We start from the raw sequence: 25535 nt of genomic DNA on the forward strand, positions 1-25535 counted from the left end.
GCCATTTGGTATTGAGTTTAGGAGTAGAGGTTTCTCCTCCGTGTGTATCGCTATAGTCCCTGTGTGTGTGGCAATCTCGTTTGGGCGTGTTTCAGTCCCATGTTGTAGTTGAGTTGGGACTGCTCAATAAACTATTTTGCCACTGGGATTTCCTTGCTCTCCTGCTCCTGATTCCTGCACCTCCCTCCGCTAGGAGGCACGTAACAGAAATACACTACATTTTCTTCATATCATGATTCTTTAGACCTAAATAAATAATGGATTTATTGTGACGGTGTAGGCTATATTACATGGATTTATTAGACTTTTCAAAAATGTTCCAAAGGTTTGCATCAGTGGCTTGTAGGCTGTGTGGAAGCCAGGAAATTCTAAACGTGTTTGTTAATTAACGTTCAATTACCGTGAGACCGCCAGTTATTTGATTGCAGTTATTTGCTTGATAATCACCAGCTGACGAAATGTTGTGACCGCCACAGCCCTAGTCATGGGTCACCTGACATTCACTCCCAGCTGGAAGGGTGAAAGTAATCCCCCCTTTCCAGCTCCAATCGATGCTCTTCATCAACATACAGAATGTTCTGAAGGATATGGCTGGTTTTGCCGTTGTATTCAGCCAACAGGAAAGCATTCAGTTCTGGGGTGATGACGCAGTGGCCCCCATTGTGGAGGCTTCTGCTGGTAGACTATCCCTAGGGTCAAAGGAAAAGCATTCCCCAACGGTGGTGATATTGCCATTCACTGCATATCTGAGACCATCGCATGCGCCACATTTTGTGCGACTCGAGCCGTTTCCCCTATCCAGCTGTTCCATTCTCAGTGTAGCCTACTACTACAGGTAACTCCCAAAATAAAAGAATCCCCAACATAAAGTGTCTTAATAGGGCGTTGGGCCACCACGAGCCAGATCAGCTTCAATGCGCCTTGGCATAGATTCTACAAGTGTCTCGAACTTCTTGTGTGCAAGCACCTGCTTTATACTTAGTATCCCTCATTTACTCAAGTGTTTCCTGTATTTTAACAGTAACCTGTAGAATGGAAGGAGAGGTATCACAGGAGTCGCTAAAAAATGGAATATAACGTAGCAGATAAAGTTCGGAATGACACAATTTCATGTGTATAAAGTGTAAAGACCTGCATCACTATACTGGGAGATTTTCTGTTTCTAAAATGATGTGTCTGGGTGTTTTTGGAGCCTTTGTTCATGTTTTTTCAGAGCCCCCATAGCACACAAGGAGGATGAGGAAATTAATCACTGGTTGGGGGGGGGGGTTGTAAAAAAATATATATATATATCCTTTATGGACAATACAGAAAAGACAATGAGTCTGAAAAAATGTTTACTTACAAAATTTCAGAGAGCTTTTAAAAGTGATTTCATTGGGTTGGCTTGCCACCCACAGATTTGAAAAATGTGCCAGGTTCCGGTCATGCTGAAAAGTCTCACAGGGTGTTTTTTGGTAGTCTAACATATCTTAATGGTATAAAAGTATACACTTCACACACATAGTTATTCAAATTGAAGAAGACACCTACTGTATATCATGTCATATTGAGATTAAATGTATTTAAGTTTGTTTACATCCCAATATTACATGTATATACAAATCGGTCTGTATAGGTTTTCACCATAACATGGCCCAGGTGTCAGTAAGTAGAGCTAGAACGGCCCATAGGGACAAGAGCCCATATTCTGTTTCTGTAGCGTGAAGCAGCTTGATGTGCAAGTACATCTCCTGGACAGGACACTAGTCTGTCAAAGGGCCTTACCCCCCCAAATCCATCTTAATGCTCAGTGGCAAGCAGACAGACATCAGCTCCCATTTTAAGTTTTTGGTAGGACTAAACCTGGGGATGGAACACCCATCCTTCCAATCTCAGAGGCGAGACTTTAACCACAAGGCCACTGATTTGGTTCCAGGTGTCGTTTATGTGTTTTTTTTTAAATCTCTAAAATGTTTATTTCTATAACTTATATGAAAGCATTTTTATGGCCTGAAGGACATTTTTTGATTTAGACAAATGTTTTTATGAGTGTTTGAGTTTAGGTCCATTACTGGCCTCTGTCTTCTTTGACATCTTTCACAGTAAAGAAACATGGTTTCTTTCAGCATTTCTCAAACTATTTTTGTGCTTGGGAGCGGCAAGCATGGCTTTCTTCCTCTGGGGACCATTTGGGTAAAAAATAATTACCCATCACTTTTTTTTATTAAAAACAGGCATTTTTGTATGTGTTTTCTTTATCTACTACCTTAACACATATAATTGTTTTAAGATAGTATTACATTTAAGCTATTTGATTCAGGGGGTATAAGAAACATATGTGAAAATTATTTGATGAAACCTTTGAATTTGGCATTACTGCCATTACGTCAATAAAACCACTAAGTAACACAAAAAGATACTGTATGTCAGGTAGCCCTGGTTTGATATCCATCTAAAGTATTTATGGTTTGTAGAGACTGATATGTGTCTGGTAATCATCTGGAAATAAGTGTGTGTGTGTGGAAAAGAAGATCTGCATTACTTTCCATTTTGTTACAGTCCCTTCTAACACATCCTGCATAGCTTTGTCAGGCCCAGAGGGAAACAGGAGACGTGCATGTTACTGAGAGTCGTGTCTTTCAGGGATGGTGTCACAATAACTGATAGCTCCAAGCAACCATTTCAAAGTTAGAGACACATTTGTTGGAACAAAACTGAAACTGATCTGTTTGATGCAACCACATTAAAGAAAGGAACAGTGCTGTTTTGTGAAAGAGCTGTTAACCTTGGTAAAGGTGGTGGATCCTGAGGCCATGAGGATCTGTCTGACTCTGCTGTGGAGCCGCTGCATGGACTCATCATACACACGCAGGAAACACCGGGCAGTACGCTCCTTGGTCACCTAAGCACACACGGAAACACACTGACACACACACACACACACAAACAGTAAGCACAGTGTTCTCACCGCATTTATTATACAGTTAAAGGGATAGTTTCCTAAAAATGAAAATGAATGACTTCTGTTGTTATCAAGCACCCAGTGATTCACAACAAGTTAGTACAACGGACAACAGTGTAGCAGCATATCAGTTCCAGTCAGCCACAGTGATGAAGGTCTGACTGTTTCTGGTGACGGCTGCCATGATTATTTAGCACATCACTGTCTCCCTGTATTGCCATGGAGACGCAGGACAGGGCCAACTGAAAAACGAAGTTTTAACCATGTAACATCCCTCTTCCTCCAGCCCTTCTCTCTCCATCCCTTCATCCCTCCGTTTCCCCTCTGCCCTCGTTCTGCAGGTTCCAGACTCCGTCCTTGTGGGTGAACTCCTCGTAGCTGGTGTGACACTTGGGCAGGATGCAGCATTTGAAACCACACATGTTGAAGAGCAGGTTATGGTTGTCTTTGTTGCAGATGGACACAAAGCTGTTCTACCACAGGACCATGCATGGTCACAGAGCGAAGCAGGCGGTTCTTAACCTTTTACTGCAGCTAAATCAGGGTCACACAGAGTGTTCTTTGCTAGTCTTAAACAAATCTACTTTGAAACAAAAGTATACACCTCACACACATGGTTATGGGCTATAAAAGAAGATGCCTGTACTATGTCAGATATAGAGTTGAAATGTATTAAATGTTGAGTTTGCATCCCAATATTACATTTTATATACTGTACATCACAGAAGACTGTACTATTTAAAAATAAATGTTTGACATAGAAACACTGGATTTTATGCAAAAAAATAATTAACACAATATTAATTATGAAAAACATTCCATCCATGAGGCCACTAGGTCATTTGACTGCAGGAAAGGGCTACTAGAACACAGCACGACCCCGGACAGTTACAGAGATGGAGGGTCAACTATTATTTCACAATATATGAATATCGCTGTTCCTCCCATTCAAGCTGGTAGAAACATAGTTAAGTTGAAAATGCAGTGATTCTGCAGAGCTCAACTGACACAATGCTGACTTCTGAGGTGTAAACATAGCTGCAATAACCAGAATCCCAACATCGGTGAAGCAGGGAAAATATCTCACATAAGTATTTAATTATTTTCTCAACTATTTCATGACTTTTCCATATGAACGCCATCTTAAAGATCAAGCAACATGGGGAAGGGAACTCACAGGTTGACTTTGTTCTTTATCAGTCTCATCCTGGCATCTCTGGGCCAATGTTCTCATTGTTGGGGACAGGGTGCTCCGTTAGGTACCTCTGGATCAGGTCCCTGGCCTCATCAGCTGAGAACCTGGAAGAAGGAGAAAAGAGGAGGACACGTCAATCACTGAGCTTCTACAGATCAGTTTGGACAGAATACATGGTGTGATGCACCAAATCAGGTGACTGTGAGGTGACTGTACATCAGATCTCTCCCCCTCTAAATAGAGCCCTAATGATGCAAACACACTCTGTCAGGAGCACTATAGACCAGTGATCTACCCTGACAGCTTTTAACACACACACACACACACACACACACACACACACACACACACACACACACACACACACACACACACACACACACACACACACACACAGGTAATAACAAGTGAATTAATGTACATGCAGCATTTTTACAGGCAGCATTTTAGACCCAGTAGCCTGCTGTACAGTAAACATCCTGTATTTCCCATTTCACACCCAGAAATTAGGGCCATTTCACACATACTAACACGCTTAATTCAGAACTCTATCCAGCATTTCACACATATCCCTGCTATTACACACAGTCCTTGCACTCTCTCCAAAATGACTGTGATTATTACATTTACAGACCATTTTAGATGCAGTGCCATTTCCTCTGATCATTTGTTTGAGGTAGTGGTATTATTTCCATGAATCTATTTCTGCTTGGCTGCCGTATGTATCACACACACAAACACCACACCTCGTATTTTTCGTTAATAACTTACTGATGGCAATACTGAGGTTAGTGGCCCATAGCAACACCATTAATCACACAATACACCCAGTGTATGATTATAATAAATATTCTATAGATTATGCCTCAGTCATGTGCACATCATTTTCGGGGTTGTGCAAAAAAAGGACAAATCTGATACAGGAAGGATACATTCTCCATATTTTGTCCTCCCAAATCAGCATGGTGAACAGAGCTGGAGCAGAGGGTTTTCATTGTAAAATATGAGCTAAGCATCATATAGCACCCATGAGTGACAGCTGAAACAGATCAGTCTCACTTCCACTCTCCCGGTCCATGATAAAGACTCATCTTTTCCTGCAGAGCCTATGATTTATTTTATTCTACCACCATCTAGTGGCTATTTAGTGTATGACGTTTCTAGAGTCGAGACATAATTATTTGATGTAATATAATAATCTAAGTATCAAAAGGATCATGATCAACATAAATGTGTGGATAACTGGTTAAGACAGGGAACGTGCACAGGACAGTTGAGCCTGGATGGACATTTGGTCCTTCGCTTATGAATAATTTTAGCTATTAAGCTAGCTAGTTGAGTTGAGTAAACTGAGCAGTGGCGACCAGTCATTAAGGGCAGGTGGGGCAGAGCCTGTTTTGCATGTTGTTTTGGCATTAATACGTGTCACATATCAGATTGCAAACATTGTAAAAAATAAATAAAAATCTGCATACAAACATGTTATCTTTTTTGAATAAGACAGCTCCAAAATGCAAGTGTTTCGGCCCAGCTCGGTGCTTTCTGTGATGTTGGGGCAGCCAGCGAAAAATACAGAGCGTAGGGGTTGGTTAATGTTCTCTAGTTGCGCCGGGATTTGCTCAGTGTTCTGTCACTCATGGGGACACTACGTCAACGCAAATCTGCCATTGAGTTACATTAGAAGTGCCCATCCAAGAAGTCTCAAGGTCATTGGCCACAGATAAAATGACCTCAAATCACGTTATAGCTACCGTAGCTTTGATTGGACTGATCGCATCAACATCATACTTTCAAAACCTTAGCAACCTAGACAAGCAGTCACCATCATGAATCACGTTGACAATCTACTGGCAAATCCTTTTCAATATTAAAATTAATTATTGATAAATGTATCAATGCCAATCAGCCATTGGCCATAAACATTACACAACAAGTTGGAAATCGCAAATTCAACAATGAGTGGTTTGGAAGAAATCAGTGGCTAACTGCAAGCATTACAAATAAATCACTATCCTGCTATTCAGATGAGCGGGTGTGTGGTTCAAGTCTTGGTTTAAGGGTCTCTTTTCCAAGCTTAAAATTATAAACATTCAACACCATGGACCAGAAAAGGTTGAATAGATTGGCCATGCTGTCAATCCAGCATGACTTCTGCCATGTTCAAAACAACTGAAAAGTAGGAACTGAGGAAATCTCAGACTTCAGTGAGTTCAAGACAACTGGGAACTCTGAAAAAAATAGCTCCGACTGGGAAAATATGTTTCCAACTCGGAACTCTTTCTAGAGTTCCGAGCTGAAGATCGCAGACGTCATGATTCTACCTTGTTTTTTTCAGAGTTCCCAGTTGTGTTGAAAGCACCATAAATCCAGATAATGCTAGAGGTGAATGACAAAGTTTCATGACAAAATTAGCCAAGCCTTAGTCTTGCGACCTTCCTGTTCAAGTGAGCACAGCACAACCAGGTGAGTCCAAAAATGTATTGTAAGCTGCTGCATAAATGATGTTTTATGCCAGGGAGATATGTATACTGTAGCTAAGAAAGTAATACTACATGTATGTTGTGTAGTAAGCTGTTAGCAGCCTATGTGCCTCACCCTAATAATTTGGTCCATTTTGCCCTCATAATTTAGCCTACTGTTCTGACTTGGTGGTGCACATGTAGCCTATAGTCTGTTTTAGAGAAATGTAATCATTGAATATTGTAATAGCTTTCATTGTCTGCTATATGCCACCTTTATTTATCCTACGGTTCTGACTTGGTGTACAGGGAGAATACTGTAAGAACAACCCATGTTCTGAATTCTGTCGTTGTACATTTCAAAATTGCTGAACAAATAGTTATATTGACTACATCCGTCCTAGCTTGCTCGTTAATGTCTTAATCGAAATGATGGATTTCCTCTTATCCGCTCGTCAACCCCTTATGCCATAGTTTGTACATCTCAAATGTAGAAACCCCATTTGTTGAAACAGGTCAGCCATATCAGCGATGTGTTTTTTAAAGGCAGTAAATGAGGCTGAATCAACTTTTTGCCACCAGACAAGGCTCCGCTGATAGCCAGGTGTAGCAGTGGTAACGATTCACTGCATTGTGTTGAAAAGAAAGCTCTGTTGTTGGGACAGCTTTATGGAGGCCCTAACAGTTTGTGGGTACCGTTTGTCACCATTAAACTGCAATTAATGTATTGTTTAGTGTTGTGTTGTGTAGTGGCTTTGCCCCACCAAGATTTACATGCTAACATCACCACTGCTCTTATCCATAATCTCATCGTGTACTGTAGACTATCCTACCTGCACAGCATATACCTTCCTAATATTGATGGATGTCCATTGGGTGGTGGACACTTGTTGATACACACACTGTTAAGCATGAAAAACCCTGCAGCGTTGGAGTTCTAGACACAAACCGGTGTGCCTGGCACCGTACCCCGTTCAAAGGCACTTTAATCTTTTGTCTTGCACATTCACCCTCCGAGTGGCAAGCATACACATTACACAACCCATGTCTCAAGGTTTAAAAATCCTTCTTTAACCTGTCTCCTCCCCTTCATCTACACTGATTGCAGTGGATTTAAGAAGTGACATCAATAAGGGACAGTGGTGGAAAAAGTATTAAATTGTCATACTTGAGTAAAAGTAAAGATACCTTAATAGAAAATCACTTAAGTGAAAGGCACCCAGTAAAATACTACTTGAGTATAAGTCTAAAAGTATTTGGTTTTAAATATACTTAAGTATCAAAAGTAAATGCAATTGCTAAAATGTACTTAAGTATCAAAAGTAAAAGTATAAATAATTTCAAATTCCTTAGCAAAGCAGCTGACAACATTTTCAAGTTTTTTATTTATTTACGGATAGACAAGGGTACGCTCCAACTCGTACATAATTTACAAATAAGGCAGGTATTTAGTGAGTCCACCAGATCAGAGGCAGTAGGGATGACCAGGAATGTTCTCTAGATATGTGTGGGAATTAGACCATTTTCATGTCCTGCTAAGCATTCAAAATGCAACTAGTACTTTTGGGTGTCAGGGAAAATGTATGGAGTAAAAAGTACATACTTTTTTTAGGAATGTAGAAAAGTAAAAGTAGTCAAAAATATTAATAGTAAAGTACAGACACCCCCCAATTTTTTTTTATTAGTACTTGAAAGTAATATCTTTTACAAGTACTTTACACCACTGATAAGGGATCATAGCTTTCACCTGGATTCACATGGTCTGTCTATTTCATAGAAAGAGCAGGTATTATTTTTTACCCCCTTTTCTCTCCAATTTCGTGGTATCCAATTGGTAGTTACAGTCTTGTCTCATCTCTACAACTCCCGTACGGACTCGGGAGAGGCGAAGGTCAAGAGCCGTGCATCCTCCAAAACACAACCCAACCAAGCCGCACTGTTTCTTGACACAATGCCCACTTAACCCGGAAGCCAGCCTCACCAAACACCGTACACCTGGCGACCGTGTCAGCATGCACTGCGCCCGGCCCGCCACAGGCGTCACTAGTGCTCGATGGGACAAGGACATCCCTGTCGGACAAACCTTCCCCTAACCCAGACGGCGCTGGGCCAATTGTGCGGCCGGCTGGGACAGAGCCTGGACTCGAACCCAAAATCTCTACTGGCATAGCTAGACCACTGTGCCACTTGGAGGCCACAGAACAGGTAATTCTCAATGTTTTGTATACCCAGTGTACTGGGTAGCAGTGTACTGCTGCCTGGTGAGAGGTGAATAAAATGCTGATTCTCCCCAAACTTTCAACATCCTCATGTCACTGGAGCGCAAGATAGGAGGAAGAACATTAGCATCCTCTGAGATAGGCCAGTCCTGGAGGAACACATTTACAAACATCAAAGTCTTACTCTGTGTGTGCGTCAGGTCTGTGTGTGCACATGCACGTGCCTATGAGGAAGAAAGAGTGTGTTAAAAGAGATGCCATTTTTAATAAAATGTTTCCATGTACACTCAGTACACCCAATTTATTAGGTACACCCATCAAGTACTGGGTTGGATCCCCCTTTGCCTCATAACAGCCTGAAATCCTTGGAGCATGGAAACGTTGCTCAATTGGTATCAAAGGACCGTGTGGAAAACATTCCCCACACCATTACATCACCGCCACCAGCATGAACCATTGACAGCAAGCAGGATGGGGCAATGGACTCATGCTCCTTATAACAAATCCTGACTCTGCCATCAGCATGACACAACAGGAAACGGGATTCGTCAGACCAGGCAATGTGTTTCCATTCCTCAATTGTCCAGTACTGGTGATCGCCACAAGAGGCTGCTGAGGGGAAGATGACTGGTTGGATAATGGTTGGAACGGAATGAATGGAAACCATGTGCTTGATGTGTTTGATACCATTCCATTTATTCCGTTCAAGCCATTACTATGAGCCTGTCCTCCCAAATTAAGGTGCCACTGGCCGCCTGTGACGATCGCCATTTCTTCTTGTTTTTATATAATAGGAGTGGAACCCGGTGAGGTCGTCGGCTGCAATAGCCCATTCGTGACAAGGACCGACGAGTTGTGCGTTCTGCACACCACTGTTGAACTGTGCCGTTATATGCCTGTTTGTGGCCTGCCTGTTAGCTTGCGCAACTCTTGCCATTCTCATCCACAAGCTGTTTTCGCCTACAGGACTGCCGCTGACTGGATGTTTTTTGTTTGTCGCACCATTATCGGTAAAGTCTAGACACAGTTATGCGTCAAAAGCCCAGGCCAGCCGTTTCTGAGATACCGGAACCGGCTCATCTGGCACCGACGATCATACAGCGCTCAGTCGCTTAGGTCACTTGATATGCCCATTCTAATGTTCAATCGAACAATAACTGGGTGCCTCGATTAGTGATGGGTCGTTCGCGAACGAGTTGGCTCTAAGAGCCGGCTCTTGTAGGTGAACATTGGGAGCACGCTCGCATATCAGAAGAGCCGAATCTATTTATTAAAATATTTTAAAAATTAAGATATGAATAATCAAAATATTTAAATGAATATAATTAACTAATTCAAAGAACAAAAAAATAAATTATAATAATATAGGCCTAAATGCACAAGCGCGCACACATTTGTTCTGACTGTCAGCTCAGACTAACAGCCTCACCTGTTGTTCCTGTCAATCAGACACGCAGTGTCAACCAATGAACCAAAGATGTGTGAGGGAGGGCCGAGCAAACACACTCACAGTCACACACTTAGCAGCCGAGGACAGAGAGGAAGGACAGCTGTGAAAACAACAGCTGGAAAATGAGTCGTAATCATATGCGAACTGTGCACCCAATTGTGAAGCTAGCTGTAGCGGAGCTTCGAGAAACTAGCGGGCCTGCTAGTGATAGTGGTGGAGCCAGCACCCCCACATGTGGAGATGTATCCACTCAGTCAAGTAGGCCTACTCCGCGACCCACAGCAACTCAGTCTTCTATGGACCAGTTTATGCCAAAGTCTATGTCTGTAGCAAAACAAGGTCAAATTGATATTGCATTGGCTAAAATGATTGCCACCGATTTCCAGCCATTTTCGATCGTGGAGGACAGAGGTTTTAGAAATAATCGTCTAATCGTCTAAATCCAATGTACACAATTCCATGCAGGAAAACCCTTTCAAAATGACTTATTCCACAACTGTACGAGAGCACACAGGCTTCAGTGCAGGAAAGAGTCCAAAAAGCTACTGCAGTTGCCTTACCACTGACTGTTGGACATCAAGGGTAACCATTTCTTACATGTCAGTTACATGTCACTTCATTGAAGATTTTTCGATGTCTAGCTGTCCTCTGGACTGCTTTGAGTTCAGCGACAGACATACCTCAGAGATCTTGGCAGAGGAACTGTTGAGAGTGGCCAGAGAATGGCAAGTAGATGGAAAAGTGGTCTGTTTTGTTAGCAACAATGCGGCTAACATAACCAAATCCATGAAAATGTTTAAATGGACCCATCATCCATGTCGACACAGTCAACCTGATTGTAAGAGATGCTCTGAAGGTGATGAAGCCCACTGTGGACAAAGTGAAAGTAGTTGTAGAATACTTCCACAGGAGCCCAGTAGGTGCTGAAAAACTAAAGTCTACACAACGCCAGATGGGGATGCCTGAGCTGAGGCCTAAACAAGACTGCACTACAAGGTGGAATTCAACATTTTATATGTTGAAGCGGTTTCTTGAGTCAAAGGATGCCATCATCTCTACCCTGGCCATTGTCAATGCACCTGTTGATGCTCTGACCCAAGAGGAATGGGAGGTGGTGGAGGAGATGGAACCCTGGAACCATTTGAGCAGGTCACTGTGGAGATCAGTGGAGAGAGGTACAGTAAGCACTTATTACTACATCATTATTTTATCCAGTATTACATATGTATATGAGCAGTAGATGAGAATGTAGTATCAGTAGACAAAACAGCTGCACTTGACTTGAGGTTTAATAAGTTAGCCTTCAGTGATACCAGCACCAGGGCAACAGGAAGAAGAGGGATCAGATGGAGCATAAGCACCATCAGTAGTGCCACAAACGTCTGCTGTTTGGATGCTGTTTGACGAGAGAGCAACTGGGGATGCAGCATGAAGGAATCTCTCAGCAGATGCCATAATGGAGGTCCGTCCCTATTTGGAGGAGCTCCTCCTCTGAGCTGGTGGAAGAACAAGGCCTCTGTCTACCCACGGCTTACTAAAGTCATGACAGGGAGACTCTGCATAGTGGCCACATCTGTTCCCTCTGAGAGGTTCTTCTCGAAAACGGGACAAATAATTACTGAGAGAAGAAACCACATCAGCCCCTCGAAAGTGAGGCAGCTTGTATTTCTGAATGCAAATCTCTCATAAAAGCAAAGAATGGTCAGCATTGCTTTGTGCTGCTGGTTGTAACATGGCAATAAAGTAGAGAGAAAAACAGGGACCATTTTAATGTTTTAAGTGGGATGCTGTAGTTTTGCAGTTTCTATTATTATGTTGTTCAGATTGTATTCATTTTGAATTGTTACATTTATATGCACTTTGTTTATATACATTAAAAAAGTTAAACTTTAAATGCACATGTGTAATAACATCCTTATTTTTTTACATGTATTTCAATTTGTGGGATGCTGCAGTTCTGCAAATTGTTATTTATTTTTCTTTGATATGGTGCAATATTCTATTATACTGTTCAGATTGTGTTCGTTTTGAATGATTAGATTTATATGCACTTTGTTTATATACATTAAAAATAAAATGTTTAATAGCATTAACAAACCAATGCATTTTTAAATACATTGTAGTTAAGGTAGAGAATGATTTCATTTAATAATTTAATTAGAATTGTTTTAACACCAATCATAGTCAAATACAAAACATATTATTTTTAAAGAGCGTTTGGGAGCCAAAATAGCAGGCTGTTTTTGGTGAGCTGAGGCGAACGAGCCGGTTCACTGAAAAGAGACGGAATGCCCATCACTAGCCTCGATCTCTGTCTGCCTGCTTTACATAACAAGACACGGCCATATGACTCACTGCCTGTAGGAGCAAACCATTTTCGTGAACACGGTGGTCTACCTAATAAACTGGCAATTGAGTGTATGACCAACGTAACACAACACTCAAGTCCATCTGAGTATATGCATGGAAATTAACGATTATTACCCATTGGTGTGTGGGTGTGCATGTAAGAAGACAAAAAGGAACACACAGTCACACACGTTGATGAGCCAGTGCCCAGTCGCAGGGCATAGAGTTGGCAACGTACAGTGAGTGAGTGGGGTAAGAGCGGTGATCAGACATCGGAAGGAAGCATAGCGTCCAGTACATAACAAACTGCCTGGAACCAAGGACATTAGCATGTTTACATTTTTTAACAGCCTTTTCACGTATATAATTTGTATGAGAACAATTTCACGCATATCTGACCCATATCACGTGGCATCAAATGAAATTGTATTTGTCACGCTTCGTAAAGGGGTAGACCTACAGTGAAATGCTTACTTACGGGCCCTTCCCAATAATGCAGAGATACAAATAAATTAAAATATTTTGAAAAATGTATAACATGAGTAACGTGTACTTGGCTATATACTGTAAATGGGGTACCAGTACCGAGTTGATGTGCAGGGGTACGAGGTAGCTGAGATCGATATCTAAATATAGGTAGAGGTGAAGTGACGAGGCAACAGGATAGAAATTGCATAGATATACAGTACCAGTCAAAAGTTTGGACACACCTATTGATTCAAGGGTTTTTATTTAGTTTTACTATTTTCTACATTGTAGAATAACAGTGAAGACATCAAAACTATGAAATAACCCATATGGAGTCATGTATTACCTAAAAAAGTGGTAAAGTGGTAAACAAATCTAAATATATTTTCTATTTTAAATTCTTCAAAGTAGCCACCCTTTGCCTCGATGGCAGCTTTGCACACTCTTGGCATTCTCTCAACCAGCTTCACCTGGAATGCTTTTCCAATAGTCTTGAAGGAGTTCCCACATATGCTGAGCACCCAAACCATCTCAATTGGGTTGAGGTTTGGTGATTGTGGAGGTCAGGTCATCTGATGCAGCACTCCATCACTCTCCTTCTTGGTCAAATAGCCCTTACACAGCCCAGAGGTGTGTTGGGTCATTGTCCTGTTGAAAAACAAATTATAGTTCTACTAAGCGCAAACCAGATGGGATGGCGTATCAATGCAGGATGCTGTGGTAGCCATGCTGGTTAAGTGTGCCCTGAATTACAAATACATAACTGACACGGTGGGAACCACACATGCAGAGATCCTCCGTTCACCTACTCTGCATCTCACAAAGACAGGGCGGTTGGAACCAAAAATCTCAAATTTGGACTCATCAGACCAAAGGAAATATTTCCACCGGTCTAATGTCCATTGCTCATGTTTCTTGGCCCAAGCAAGTCTCTTCTTCTTATTGGTGTCCTTTAGTAGTGGTTTCTTTGTAGCAATTCAACCATAAAGGTCTGATTCACAGTCTCCGAACTATTGACGTTGAGATGTGTCTGTTTCTTGAACTCTGTGAAACATTTATTTGGGCTGCAATTTCTGAGGCTGGTAACTCTAATAAAGGTATCCTCTGAAGCAGAGGTAACTCTGGGTCTTACTTTCCTGTGGCGGTCCTCATGAGAGCCAGTTTCATCATAGCGCTTGATGGTTTTTGCAACTGCACTTCAAGAAACCTGGAATTTTCCTGATTGATTGACCTTCATGTCTTAAAGTAATGATGGACTTTTGTTTCCTTTTGCTTATTTGAACTGTTCTTGCCATAATATGGACTAGGTCTTTTACCATATAGGGATATCTTCTGTATACCAGCCCTACCTTGTCACAACACAACTGATTGGCTCAAATGCATTAAGAAGGAAAGAAATTCCACAAATTTACTTTTAGCAAGGCACACATGTTAATTGAAATGCATTCCAGGTGGCTACCTCATGAAGCTGGTTGAGAGAATGCCAAGAGTGTGCAAAGCTTTCATCAAGGCAAAGGGTGGCTACTTTAAAGAATCTCAAATATATTTTGATTTGTTGAACACTTTTTTGGTTACTACATGATTCCATATGTTATTTCATAGGTTTGATGTCTTCACTATTATTCTACAATGTAGAAAAAAGTAAAAAATAAGAAAAACCCTTGAATGAGGGTCTAAACTTTTGACTGGTACTGCATATTGCATATGGCACCATGATTCGACTGAGCTTAACACGTGATGAATAACTAGCTCTATCGGCTGTCTGCTTTTCAAGACTGTTCCTTGAATATTTACAATTTATTTATTTATTTGAATCAGCTGTGTAGTGCTGGGGCAAAAACATGCACCCAGGTGGGTGGGGGCCCCAGGGCTGAGTTTGGGAAACCCTGATCTAAAGTACATGGCATTCCAGAACTGTACAACCACAAGCTATTGAGTCTGGTGCAACTCACTTCAATGTACTGTATCTCATCCATCATCTAGCTCTTTTGTCATTCAAGCCTTGGATTGATTAGCAGTGGAAGGACAGATCCTTACTGAATGCTTCCCTCACCTGGCTGTCAGGTAACGGACCAAACACTCAGAGGTGCAGTGAACAGGATGTGCCACTGGAGTGGAGAATGGTTACCACGCTGAGAATCAAAAGGCACATCATTTTTATAATAACCACATGCGTGTCTATAATTCTATAAAAAACAAGAACATTGATTCAGTCAGTGTGTTTCCCTGTGAAGCCTAGGGTAGTATTTGTGGTCTGTACCCACAAATAATTTATCAGTCACTTGTCCTTCACTTTGTCTTCTGTAGTCTTGCCTCCAATTGACCTCTATGCAGAACGAATGTCTTTGCATCAATATTTTCCCCTAATCAATATTACTGCTCAGTTGCTGAACTACACTACACTCAGGTTGTCGCGTAGTGTTTGCACTCGAGTACTGAAAAGATCCCAAGCAGCACATACTGTATATAACATGCTGCCTCCGAGGTTAATTAATTTGCCAGCCAATATCTGTCCCTACATTGCTACACCTCCAAACAGGAACAACCTTAATGAAATCTTAATGGCCAATTGCCCAAATAATATGTGGTGGGCTCCACCCACTGTAACTGTCCATGGTTTTGAAACAATAGCTACACATTTGACTGCATTGTCAAAGACATGGTTAAGTAATCACAAAACTATTGAACGTGATCAGGATACAATGAAACGTTTAATCATTGGCTTGATTATACATTGACTATATTAAAATGTCCAAGTTTACTGGACACCTTTAAAAGGGACACTTCAGCATTTTGGTAACGAGGCCCTTTAGCTACTTGCCGGGAGTCAATTATAACTTTGATCTGTTAACCATAAACTTCCAGTCATCGCGCTAACTACTAGCAACTTCAAGTCATTACACCAACGCTAGTTAGCGGTAGCTCACGAAACTACCAACTTCCCCCACATAATGGTATCAAGTGAATCGGACTCTGGGAGAGTAGATCTAGGGCCTCATTGCCGAAATATCCCTTTAGTGAAGTGCAATTGAGTTCAGGTGCCCATGAACTGAGAACAATAAGAGGTACGTCTGTGCAAATCATACAGCAATTTGCATTATACTATAAACAGAAACAACCAACATAGCAAATACAGTAAAAAAAATGTAACCACTAATGATTAATATTTTCTTACAATTTGAAAGTCTACAAAAGGACCTGAACGCCAACATTCAGTCCTTTGTTGCACAGCCAGAATAGGTTCAAGTGTGGATGGTGTCAACCCTCTGCAAATGGAACCTCCAAGCATCTAAACAAGTTAGCATAGGAACTCTACTAGCTTGGAATACAAATAGCAATAGAAAAATGCCAGATGACAGTCCAGCTCATGAAATAAGATTGTGAGATAATGGGATCGATAACAGCAGTTGCAAATCTGGGACGACATGTCCAAATACACTGCGCTAGGCTCACTTGTACCTCTGGCAATATACAGGTATTACAAACTGCTGTAGTACTTCAACATCTTGAGCAACTAAACACATTTAAAATGACAGGACAGAAGTCACTAAAAACAAAACAGCTCTGGGGGAAAGCAGATGCACAACTACAATCTCTAGCTTTCCTTTATTATACAATCAAAGGCCACTGTTAAAGCATTTACAAATTAATTATAACAAAATGTAGCATTAACAAAAATCTTCCAGTTGCATTTTATGGAAACAAGTGAAAAGTAATATTTTTACTGTAACATATACACATTAAATATGGTACATCTTAGTCCATGCAGTTGCGCACAGCCAGTTGTGTATCATGGTATGTTTTAATTTTAATATTTGAAGTGTATGGGAAGTTGTGACATCAGCCACCAGTGCATTACAGTCCATGTTGGGAAGAGAGGCACTCCAGGCCTCAACGAGAACTCAGCCAGACTTGAAGAGGAGGATGGCCACCTGCCCTAAGTAGAAGTAGATGAAATGCTTTGTCTCATGAGTGACGTAGCTGCCGAAGTTCCTTCCAACAATGCAATGCCATGTAGGGTTATACTTCTTGTCAAATTCCTATAGGGATTTAAAAAGCAGGGCTTTAGTAATCAATGACTGCATGAGGAAGAAAATGACCTCATGGCATGCACATCTTGCAGCCTAGCCTGGTCATCGTATTTAAACAGCTTGCACCATGGAAGACATCACTCTAATTGGAATACATAGGCCAAAGGCCTGACAACACAGTATTCACATTTCACCTTCTTTATGTAGGCTGCAATGTCCTTTTCTATATTGTACTTCTCCATGGCCTGGGTAGCACAGTCCACTGCATCCTGCTGCATGTCCTCAGACATGTCAGCATTCTTGATTACTGCCTTCCTGTCAGTCATGCCTGCAAACAAGGACAACAAAAATAAACAAGTCTAAACTAACATAATTACAGATACAAAATGACAAGTTTAGTGAGGTGATAAAGCCGGAATTTCACAGGTAACACGTGCAGCTATGATTGGTTTATCCCGTCTTCACCGTACCGTGCGGTTTACGACGAAAGTCAAAGGATAGGCCAATCAAATGCAGATATGATACAATGTTGCAATCAACGCGGTTCTATCAGTGTTTCCGAATGTACTGGGATAATAGCTGGTCTATATTTCGGCACCAGATTACGTTGAGTGATTTGAGTGCTGGTTAGGTACAATACAAATAGGTTGCGGAAGAAACTCGATACAGGTATAATTAAAAACCACATGGCGACATTACATTTATACAATTAGGAATCTGTCCCCTGATATGCACAATTCTAGTCTATTTCAAACATCCAGATACATCAACTATTAGTTTAATTTCTACATATAATTCCTTTAAATTTTGGATGATTTAACGGGTCCGAGGGTGATCGGATTCGTACCAATAGCCTGCAGGTGGTAGTGATTGCGCATTAGTTCATTATTTCGATTTAAATTCACAATAGAAAGTAGGCTACCTTGTACGAGAAACTTCGCTTCAATTAGACAACCTGAATCACCACCATCCATGCAAGTCAAGTGTGAGTGCGTGCAGGCTACTAAACATTGTCGCTCACCTTATTTAGGAGATGCTGATACTATCCCCTTCGTAATCAAGTAATTCCCCTTAGTGGATATCAAGCTTTGCTTACTTGATGGATCGTGCTGCGACAAATTATTTTACAAGATTTACTCAAAGCAAATATGTGGGGAAACTGCCCTCGTAAAATACCTCCCCCGCCCTACACAACTTATCCTGCCATTGGCTGAGCTGCCACCTCTTCTTGTGTTTTGAGCATTTTCTAGCAGCTCTTCTCTGCCAGCATCTTATTTCATCCCACAATGCATCGTTAACAATACACGGTGAGGTAGAGAAGGCCTCCTCACAAACTCAGCTGTACGGAGTATGTATTATGCTCGATGTGTTAGTTTATTGATATCAGCACCAATGAATGTATGAGAGATTATATAGGCTGATATTCATTTCATAAAAATATAATCCATGTTTCTGTGTGAGATGTATATAAACATCTGCTTGGAATGACATTTCCTCACTACCGCATACAACTCTTAATAGGCTCTTATCATCACTTATTTCAGAGTTTATATTCAGTTATTTCTTGATTAAACCTAGTCCTGGACTAAAACATACAGTAAATTATGAATCTCCATTGAAAGTTTAGTCCAGGACTAAAATTAATCTGTGTCCGGGAAACCGCCCCACGATGTAAAATGTAATACAATGGAGTAGATGGTTTACTGGGGTTTTCAATTAGGTCTACAACTAAGCATTTATCTTCTCTTATTACATCATAGGGCCATGAAAATCAGCTTTAACATTCATTCAAAAGGAAAAAAAGAAAAACCAGGTGTCTTTTCAGGATTTTATTGAAAATGCTAAACTGAAAGAGTAAAGTAAATTTAATAAAGACAGACTAACTATACTAAATATAATCCCCAACCATCCCACATTTTAATGCCTTATTTACCAGACTCCTTGCATCCTTTGATCCAACTTCCTGGTCCTCAGTTTCCTTTTCTTACTCCAAAAACGTAAATAATCCTTATCCTTTGACTCTGCGCATATTTACCGCTCAAAAATTGAAATAAACTGGGCCATTCAAAAAGTTGCATCTAGGATTCCTTAATTAGTTCAATTGATTTGATTCCTGGAAAATGGATCCCGTTCCAAGCATCCATTCTTGCCTATTCCTTCCCTAAACGCTCCTCTGATCCGTCTCCAAGGATTGGGATCCACTGAGCCACTCCTCCAATCAAAACCTTGAAATACCAGGAAAAAAATCAGAGGGAAACCATTAGAATCATGTCTGATTTGGGCCCAGCCCACTTCTTATATTGTGCACTCATGACATGTCACTACTAATGATCAATTTTTTTATTTTTTTTTCAATATTTCTCAATGTTTGAGCTGAAACAAGCCCAGAGCCCCTGTCTAATTAAACCAGCATCTATAAAATAAAAAAGATAAAGGGTTCCTATGTAACATTAAAGTTGAAAAGGTACACCTCAGGACATTTGTCCTGGCACAAAACCAAATACATGCACTGTTTATCAGTGCTTAAATAAGGTTGCCAAACAATAAGTATAGATGATATAGAAAATTGTGCTACATTCAAGAGACAATCATGCATCTTGTAGCAACCATTTTATCGATAGATGCAAATAATCAAGACTAAAGCATACCATTGCCTCGACCTGACTCCTCCTAAGATGTCCTATCCTGATCAAACAAATGAAATGTGCTCCACAACTTTTATTCCAAATCACTCTTTAATCCTTATCTTCAGATGTCTAAAGGAAGACACAAGGGTAAAACAGTTTAGCAATAAACTCCCGCCATCCCATGAAAAAGTACATCTCAATTTTCCAACACTTACAAAAACATTGATCTCATTAAAAAGAACAACCGGGTTTCAAGTGTTGCAAAAATTGACAGAGACAATCGGTAAATCAAAATTAATTGAAAGGGATCAAAACAAAAGGACTAAAGTAGGGAGGGTCAGGGGAGGGAGGAAAGGTGATACACCTACATACCACGACTTTCCACTAGGACATCAGGAGATGCAATGCAAAAATTCAAATCTATAGTTGACTTCTGGAAAAACTCAAAAGGGGGTAAAAACAAGTGGAGAGGGGAACTGTTTACAGGGGATCCACCAAAAGGGCAACATAGTTTAGGAACGGGAGCGAGAGCGGCTATGGCGTGGAGAGTAGCGAGGAGATCCTCTGCCACCACGGGTACCACCACCGCGAGAGTTGCTGCGGCTGCGACTGGCTGCGCTGCGGCTCCTGCTTCGACTGCGGCTCCTGGAACGTGATCTTCCATAGCTCGGGCTGCGGGGACCATCTACTTTCACGCGAACGTAAGCGGTCTCTCCCTGGTAGACACACAAAAAGAACTGGACGTTGAAACGAAAAGCATTTCCACCTCAAACGGTTCCTTCCATTGCATCAAAACAAGCCTCAGTTCTTGAAAGGCTGCACAAGTAGTCACTGGATTGAAAGTGGGGAAAGGTTGAGGGGAAAGAATCAAGTGTTATTAGTCACTTTAGTTATCTTTAACAAAAATATAATCATATCCTTACAATCAAATCCATGAACCACCAATCAAACCTGAAAGCATACCTCGTGTGATCGGAATTTGGTGTTATCCAGCTTTCGAACGGCGTAGGTCATGTCTTCTTTGCGCACAAACTCCACAACCCCAGTTCCATCTCTGAAAACGTCAGCATAACATACATCCCCAGCCTCACGCATGTGATCCTTGAGGTCCTGCCAGCTGCCACTCTGGGGAAGCCCTTTGGAGAGAAGAGCATATAAATTAGATATGTTTTACTCAATGATAACTTTCAACACTTTGCTCAATGGTACAAACTTGCTCAATAGATCTGTGGCATAGCAGTATAATTCAGAGTCTGCACAGATAATAACTAAACCAGGCTGGTTCTACCCCACCAGAAACAATGAACTAATGTAGAAGACATGGATATGAATTAACTATCAATATTTAGTGGAACAAAAGACCACCGCTTCCGTCTTGTGAAAAAGTAACCAGCCAATCAGCCTCTGCAGAGTACCCAAAAACCAGATGTTCCAGCGATACTCCATCTTAACTCCTCCTCCACATTTACTGGATTGGTTGAACAGTGCAGAAGAGGTCTGCCCAACAGTTTATTTTCCTTCTCGCCAAGACCCGAGGTGCGTTCAGTTCACTTCGACGTTTGATACATTCTTGAACTAAGTTACGTTTGCTGGGTATGGCGAGTATATAAAAGGGCAGTGGCCATGTTCACAGCGTTCCCCAACCCCTCCCAGTTTTTCAACTGGTCATACTGCAGCCCAGTATGTAGGGGACCTAGTTTCAGGCGATTACTTTACACCTGCTATGTTAACACAGGGAGTCCATTTGTTAGTGAAATACAGAAGACCACCAGCACAGTGCTGTTGAAATATTAAAGACTGGTAAGTTACCAGTGACGTATATCAACTAGAGGTTGACCGATTACAAATGTGCATAACAATCGGTAACCGGCATTTTTGGAAGCCGATTATATTGCAATCCACAAGGCGACTTCATGGGAGGCTGACCAACTGTTACGCGAGTGCCGCAAGGAATAAGTTTAATGCTAGCTAGCTACTTATCGTATAAAAAACAATCCATCTTAACATAATCACTAGTTAACTACACATGGTTGATGATATTACTAGTTTAAAACTAGCTTGTCCTGCATTGCATATAATCAATGCGGTGCCTGTTAATAACCTCTTGAAGCTAGGGGCACTATTTTTATGTTTGGAAAAATAACATTCCCAAAGTAAACGGCCTATTTCTCAGGACCAGATGCTAGAATAGGCATATAATTGACAGATTAGGATAGCAAACACTAAAGTTTCCAAAACTGTCAAAATATTGTCTGTGAGTATAACAGAACTGATATTGCAGGCAAAACCCTGAGAAAAATCAAACCAGGAAGTGGCTTCTATTTTGAAAACTCCATGTTCCATACCCTCCCATTGCTCCATTTAAAGGGATATCAACCACATTCCTTTTCCTATCGCTTCCTCGAGGTGTCAACAGTCTTCAGACATAGTTTCAGGCTTTTATTTTGAAGAATGAGCGTGAATGACCACATTGCGTAAGTGGATAGGTGGGGGCTCTCAGAGTGAGTTGTGCGCAAAAGAGAAAGGCGGCCATTGTTACTCCCGGTCCTAGTGAAAAGCCAACTGTCCCGGTTGATATATTATCGAATAGATATTTGAAAAACACCCTGAGGATTGATTATAAAAAACATTTGACATGTTTATGTGGACATTATATATATAATTTGGAATTTGTGTCTGCGTTGTCGTGACCGCTCTTTCCGGTGGATTCCTGGGCATAACGCACCAAACTAACAGAAGTATTTGGATATAAAAAATATCTTTATGGAACAAAAGGAACATTTGTGGTCTAACTGGGAGTCTCGTGAGTGAAAACATCCGAAGAACAAAGGTAAACGATTAATTTGATTGCTTTTCTGATTTTCGTGACCAAGTTGCCTGATGCTACACAAACACTTGTATTGCTTTCGCTGTAAAGCATAATTTCAAAAGCTGAGACAACAGGTGGATTAACAAAAGGCTAAGCTGTGTTTTGCAATATTGCACTTGTGATTTCATTAATATTTTCTAGTAATATTATTTGACAGTGGCGCTATGCTGTGGGACAGCATTTTTTTAATGAAACCTGTGAAATTGGTGTTCATATTTGCTCTTTGCACTGAGTATTCCTCACTCTACCAGAGTAAGATCGATGTGACATTGTATTGCAAACAAGTACGGGAAAGTCCTGAGGGCGTTTTACGGTCATCAGATGTCCTTGGGCGGAAGGTACGTCTTTCCTTCCCCTCCTATGTTCCAGAATGCCCTGACTAGAAGTAAGTCTGGGACACTCAAATTAGTGTGTTACATTTGGTACTGTTGCATAAGATTGGTACTTTAAATTAATGGGTTTAACATGCTATGCTGTCATTTTCTTCTGAAAATAAGAATTAGCATATTAAGTAGTTAATTTGCATAAAGTCAAAAGTAAATTGTTACATACGCTGTTTCACAAAGCACAAATATTTGTTCATATGACAACCCTACCGTAAAACTATTTGTCTTAAATTATTGTAATTATGTATGCCGTACTGCCTCATTTGCATAATATCACAGTTTATTTGAATCTACTCTGTTCTACATCAGCCCTAAAAATGTCATTAGAATATGACAACCCTATCTTGAGGTATTGGACAGATCGTGTTGAAATTAAGTCTCCAGACAGATGATTCTGTGCCATCATTGACCAGGGGCGACCCTTTTCGATCACTTGAAAATGAGACCTCAGCAACGGTAAGTCTCCAACGTAGTTACACAACTCACCTGAGACAATGACCCTGTACTCGGAGCGTCTGGATGGCGGCCCGTATCTGCCTCTAGGGGCGCCACCAACCCCCCCACCACCACCAAAGCCGCCTCTCCCCCCACCCCTGCCGCTCCGAGGGAATTCAACTCGCAGCCGATAACCGTCGTAGTCATAGCCGTCTCGTCCGTACACTGCATCGTCGGCATCCCTGAAAAAGTGATAGAAAATGTTAGTTAAACAATCGTCCACACAGCAAACTGTGGCGTAACTCATTAGCCGGCTAAACTCAACAATTTACTTTAACTCGTGGCGTTTAGTTGGCTAGACACAAACAAAGACAACTTCACAATGTGCCACTGCAGAAAGAGACGAAACCAGCGGTCAAGCCAATTAACGTTACATTCTTAAAACGAAAATGGCTAGTTACGTTAACGTTAGTTACATGTGCAAACTAAGTCAACGTTGCATGAGCATAGATATTCAAGTTACAGTATAGTAACGTTAGAGCAGTGCACGAGTTGCTAACAAGCTAGCCTTTAGCTACCTGGGATCTTCAAATTCGATAAAGGCAAAGGGAGGTCCTCCTCTCCGATTTTTCAAGTCGATGTCGCGAATCGCCCCGTATTTGTAAAAGACGTCCTCGACATCTTTGGTGCGAATATCAGGGGGTAGATTTCCGACGTAAATACGGCAATCGTTATTTCCTGCAGGGCCTCGCACGACGCCTCCCGACATGTTAGCTAGTTTATTTTAGCGTTAGGTTGAAATTAAAAGCGAGTTCTCAAAACGGTATTTAAGTAGATCACAACCGATTAGAAAACCATATGAGTATAGTGCATAAACACGAAATAAGGTATCAATCGCGCTTAAAGCTGTCTACTAGCTAGCTACACTTCTCCCGGTGCAGAACCGCGCTTCTTCGCGAGGGCATTCATGAGAATACCGGAAATGTACCCAGTAGAGAACTCTAGAAATGCCTACCTCCGCCAAACAAAATAGTCCACAGGGCTCATCTGTAAAAGAGACTAGGCTACTGCAACAGTTTCCTTTGCCCTAAACACTCACATTGGTGCCACAAGAGAGAAGATGTTGAATGTGTGGAGTTTTTAGTTTGCAATATTTGATCTATAGGCTAAGATAGCTTAATCAACTGTTTATTGATTGGGGGGTTTGAATAGTGTGAGAAGACAATATATTTGGTGAGAATCACAATGTTGGGTACAAAATCAATTTTTTTATTTCACCTTTATTTAACCAGGTAGGCTAGTTGAGAACATGTTCTCATTTACAACTGTGACCTGGCCAAGATAAAGCAAAGCAGTGTGACACAGACAACACACAGAGTAAACAATAAACAAGCCAATAACACAATAAACAAGTCAATTACACAGTAGAAAAAAAAGAAGTCTATATACAGTATTCTAGCTCTTAAAGGGGCAGTAGCCTACATTGGGTGTACAATTTTCAATTACAGCATTATTTATTCTGCAGTTATTCGGTTGCTATTTATTCTGTTAGCAATTAAATGTACACGTTAATAGTATATTCTGATTACAATTATTATGTCGGATATTTTAATGAAATGCAATCTATTAGCTTCCAAAATGTAAGTAGGTATATCTAGCTGTCCGATAACACATTCTGATTGAATGGCTTGTCCTGCACTTTGTAAAAACCCAGAGTGCATGTTGGAAAAAGATTTTGGTTCCTTTCTAAACAAATCAATGTGAATGCAAAGAGGACTCAGTCCACAAAATAGGTGAAGTGAACAGGCTAAATAGTGTAGTCCTCATTCAGAGGCAAGGGCAGTGTGAATACAAAAATAAATTAGTTCTTTAGCTTTTTTTTGTTCACCCTAAAGAGGACTGAGATGCGTTCTTTTTAAAGAGGAATATGTGAAAACACCCTAATATATCATCATCAACTACTCTTAAGCCAGTAGATGGTGCCATGGACCATGGTATGGGAAAGCAAATCAGATGACACGCTACAAGTAGCCTACTAGTTCATGGGTGAGGATAAATTAACTAAGAATTCTGTTAAAATCAAGAACTGTATAACAGAGTTTG

The 25535-nt window shown here is 40.9% G+C and overlaps 2 protein-coding genes across 3 annotated transcripts; both read right to left on the minus strand.

Annotated features, from left to right (window-relative positions):
• Positions 1–15776: 15776 nt before the first annotated feature.
• Positions 15777–18323, minus strand: dynll2a (dynein, light chain, LC8-type 2a). The gene is made up of 3 exons (XM_021587991.3): positions 18137–18323; positions 17310–17443; positions 15777–17124 (listed from the first exon to the last, which is right to left on the minus strand). The coding sequence occupies exons 2-3, from the start codon at positions 17439–17441 to the stop codon at positions 16987–16989; spliced, it is 270 nt and encodes an 89-aa protein (XP_021443666.1). The 5' UTR covers positions 17442–17443; positions 18137–18323; the 3' UTR covers positions 15777–16986.
• Positions 18324–19831: 1508 nt separating this feature from the next.
• LOC110507763 (serine/arginine-rich splicing factor 1A) lies at positions 19832–24470 on the minus strand. 2 transcript variants are annotated; one of them, XM_021587990.3, is made up of 4 exons: positions 24011–24470; positions 23484–23674; positions 20706–20878; positions 19832–20458 (listed from the first exon to the last, which is right to left on the minus strand). In XM_021587990.3, exons 1-4 carry the CDS (start codon positions 24199–24201, stop codon positions 20255–20257), a joined length of 759 nt encoding a protein of 252 aa, XP_021443665.1. In that variant the 5' UTR covers positions 24202–24470; the 3' UTR covers positions 19832–20254. The 2 variants fall into 2 exon arrangements, with proteins under 2 accessions (XP_021443665.1, XP_090079732.1); XM_090223606.1 differs by having other exon boundaries at positions 19832–20573; positions 24011–24445.
• Positions 24471–25535: the final 1065 nt, after the last annotated feature.

Source organism: Oncorhynchus mykiss, chromosome 27, assembly GCF_057628025.1.
Source record: "Oncorhynchus mykiss isolate SJ-2025 chromosome 27, ASM5762802v1, whole genome shotgun sequence".
Lineage (NCBI taxonomy): Eukaryota > Metazoa > Chordata > Actinopteri > Salmoniformes > Salmonidae > Oncorhynchus > Oncorhynchus mykiss.

What these genes read in the sequence shown, in the direction of transcription:
- dynll2a (XM_021587991.3), bottom strand. Translation starts at nt 17,441, where the DNA reads ATGACTGACAGGAAGGCAGTAATCAAGAATGCTGACATGTCTGAGGAC. An exon ending in TTGCAGCCTACATAAAGAAG is followed by an intron (nt 17,125 to 17,309) that starts GTGAAATGTGAA and finishes AAATCCCTATAG; the next exon opens with GAATTTGACAAGAAGTATAA.
- LOC110507763 (XM_021587990.3), bottom strand. Translation starts at nt 24,201, where the DNA reads ATGTCGGGAGGCGTCGTGCGAGGCCCTGCAGGAAATAACGATTGCCGT. An exon ending in GTACAGGGTCATTGTCTCAG is followed by an intron (nt 20,879 to 23,483) that starts GTGAGTTGTGTA and finishes TTCTCTCCAAAG; the next exon opens with GGCTTCCCCAGAGTGGCAGC. An exon ending in CCAAATTCCGATCACACGAG is followed by an intron (nt 20,459 to 20,705) that starts GTATGCTTTCAG and finishes TGTGTCTACCAG; the next exon opens with GGAGAGACCGCTTACGTTCG.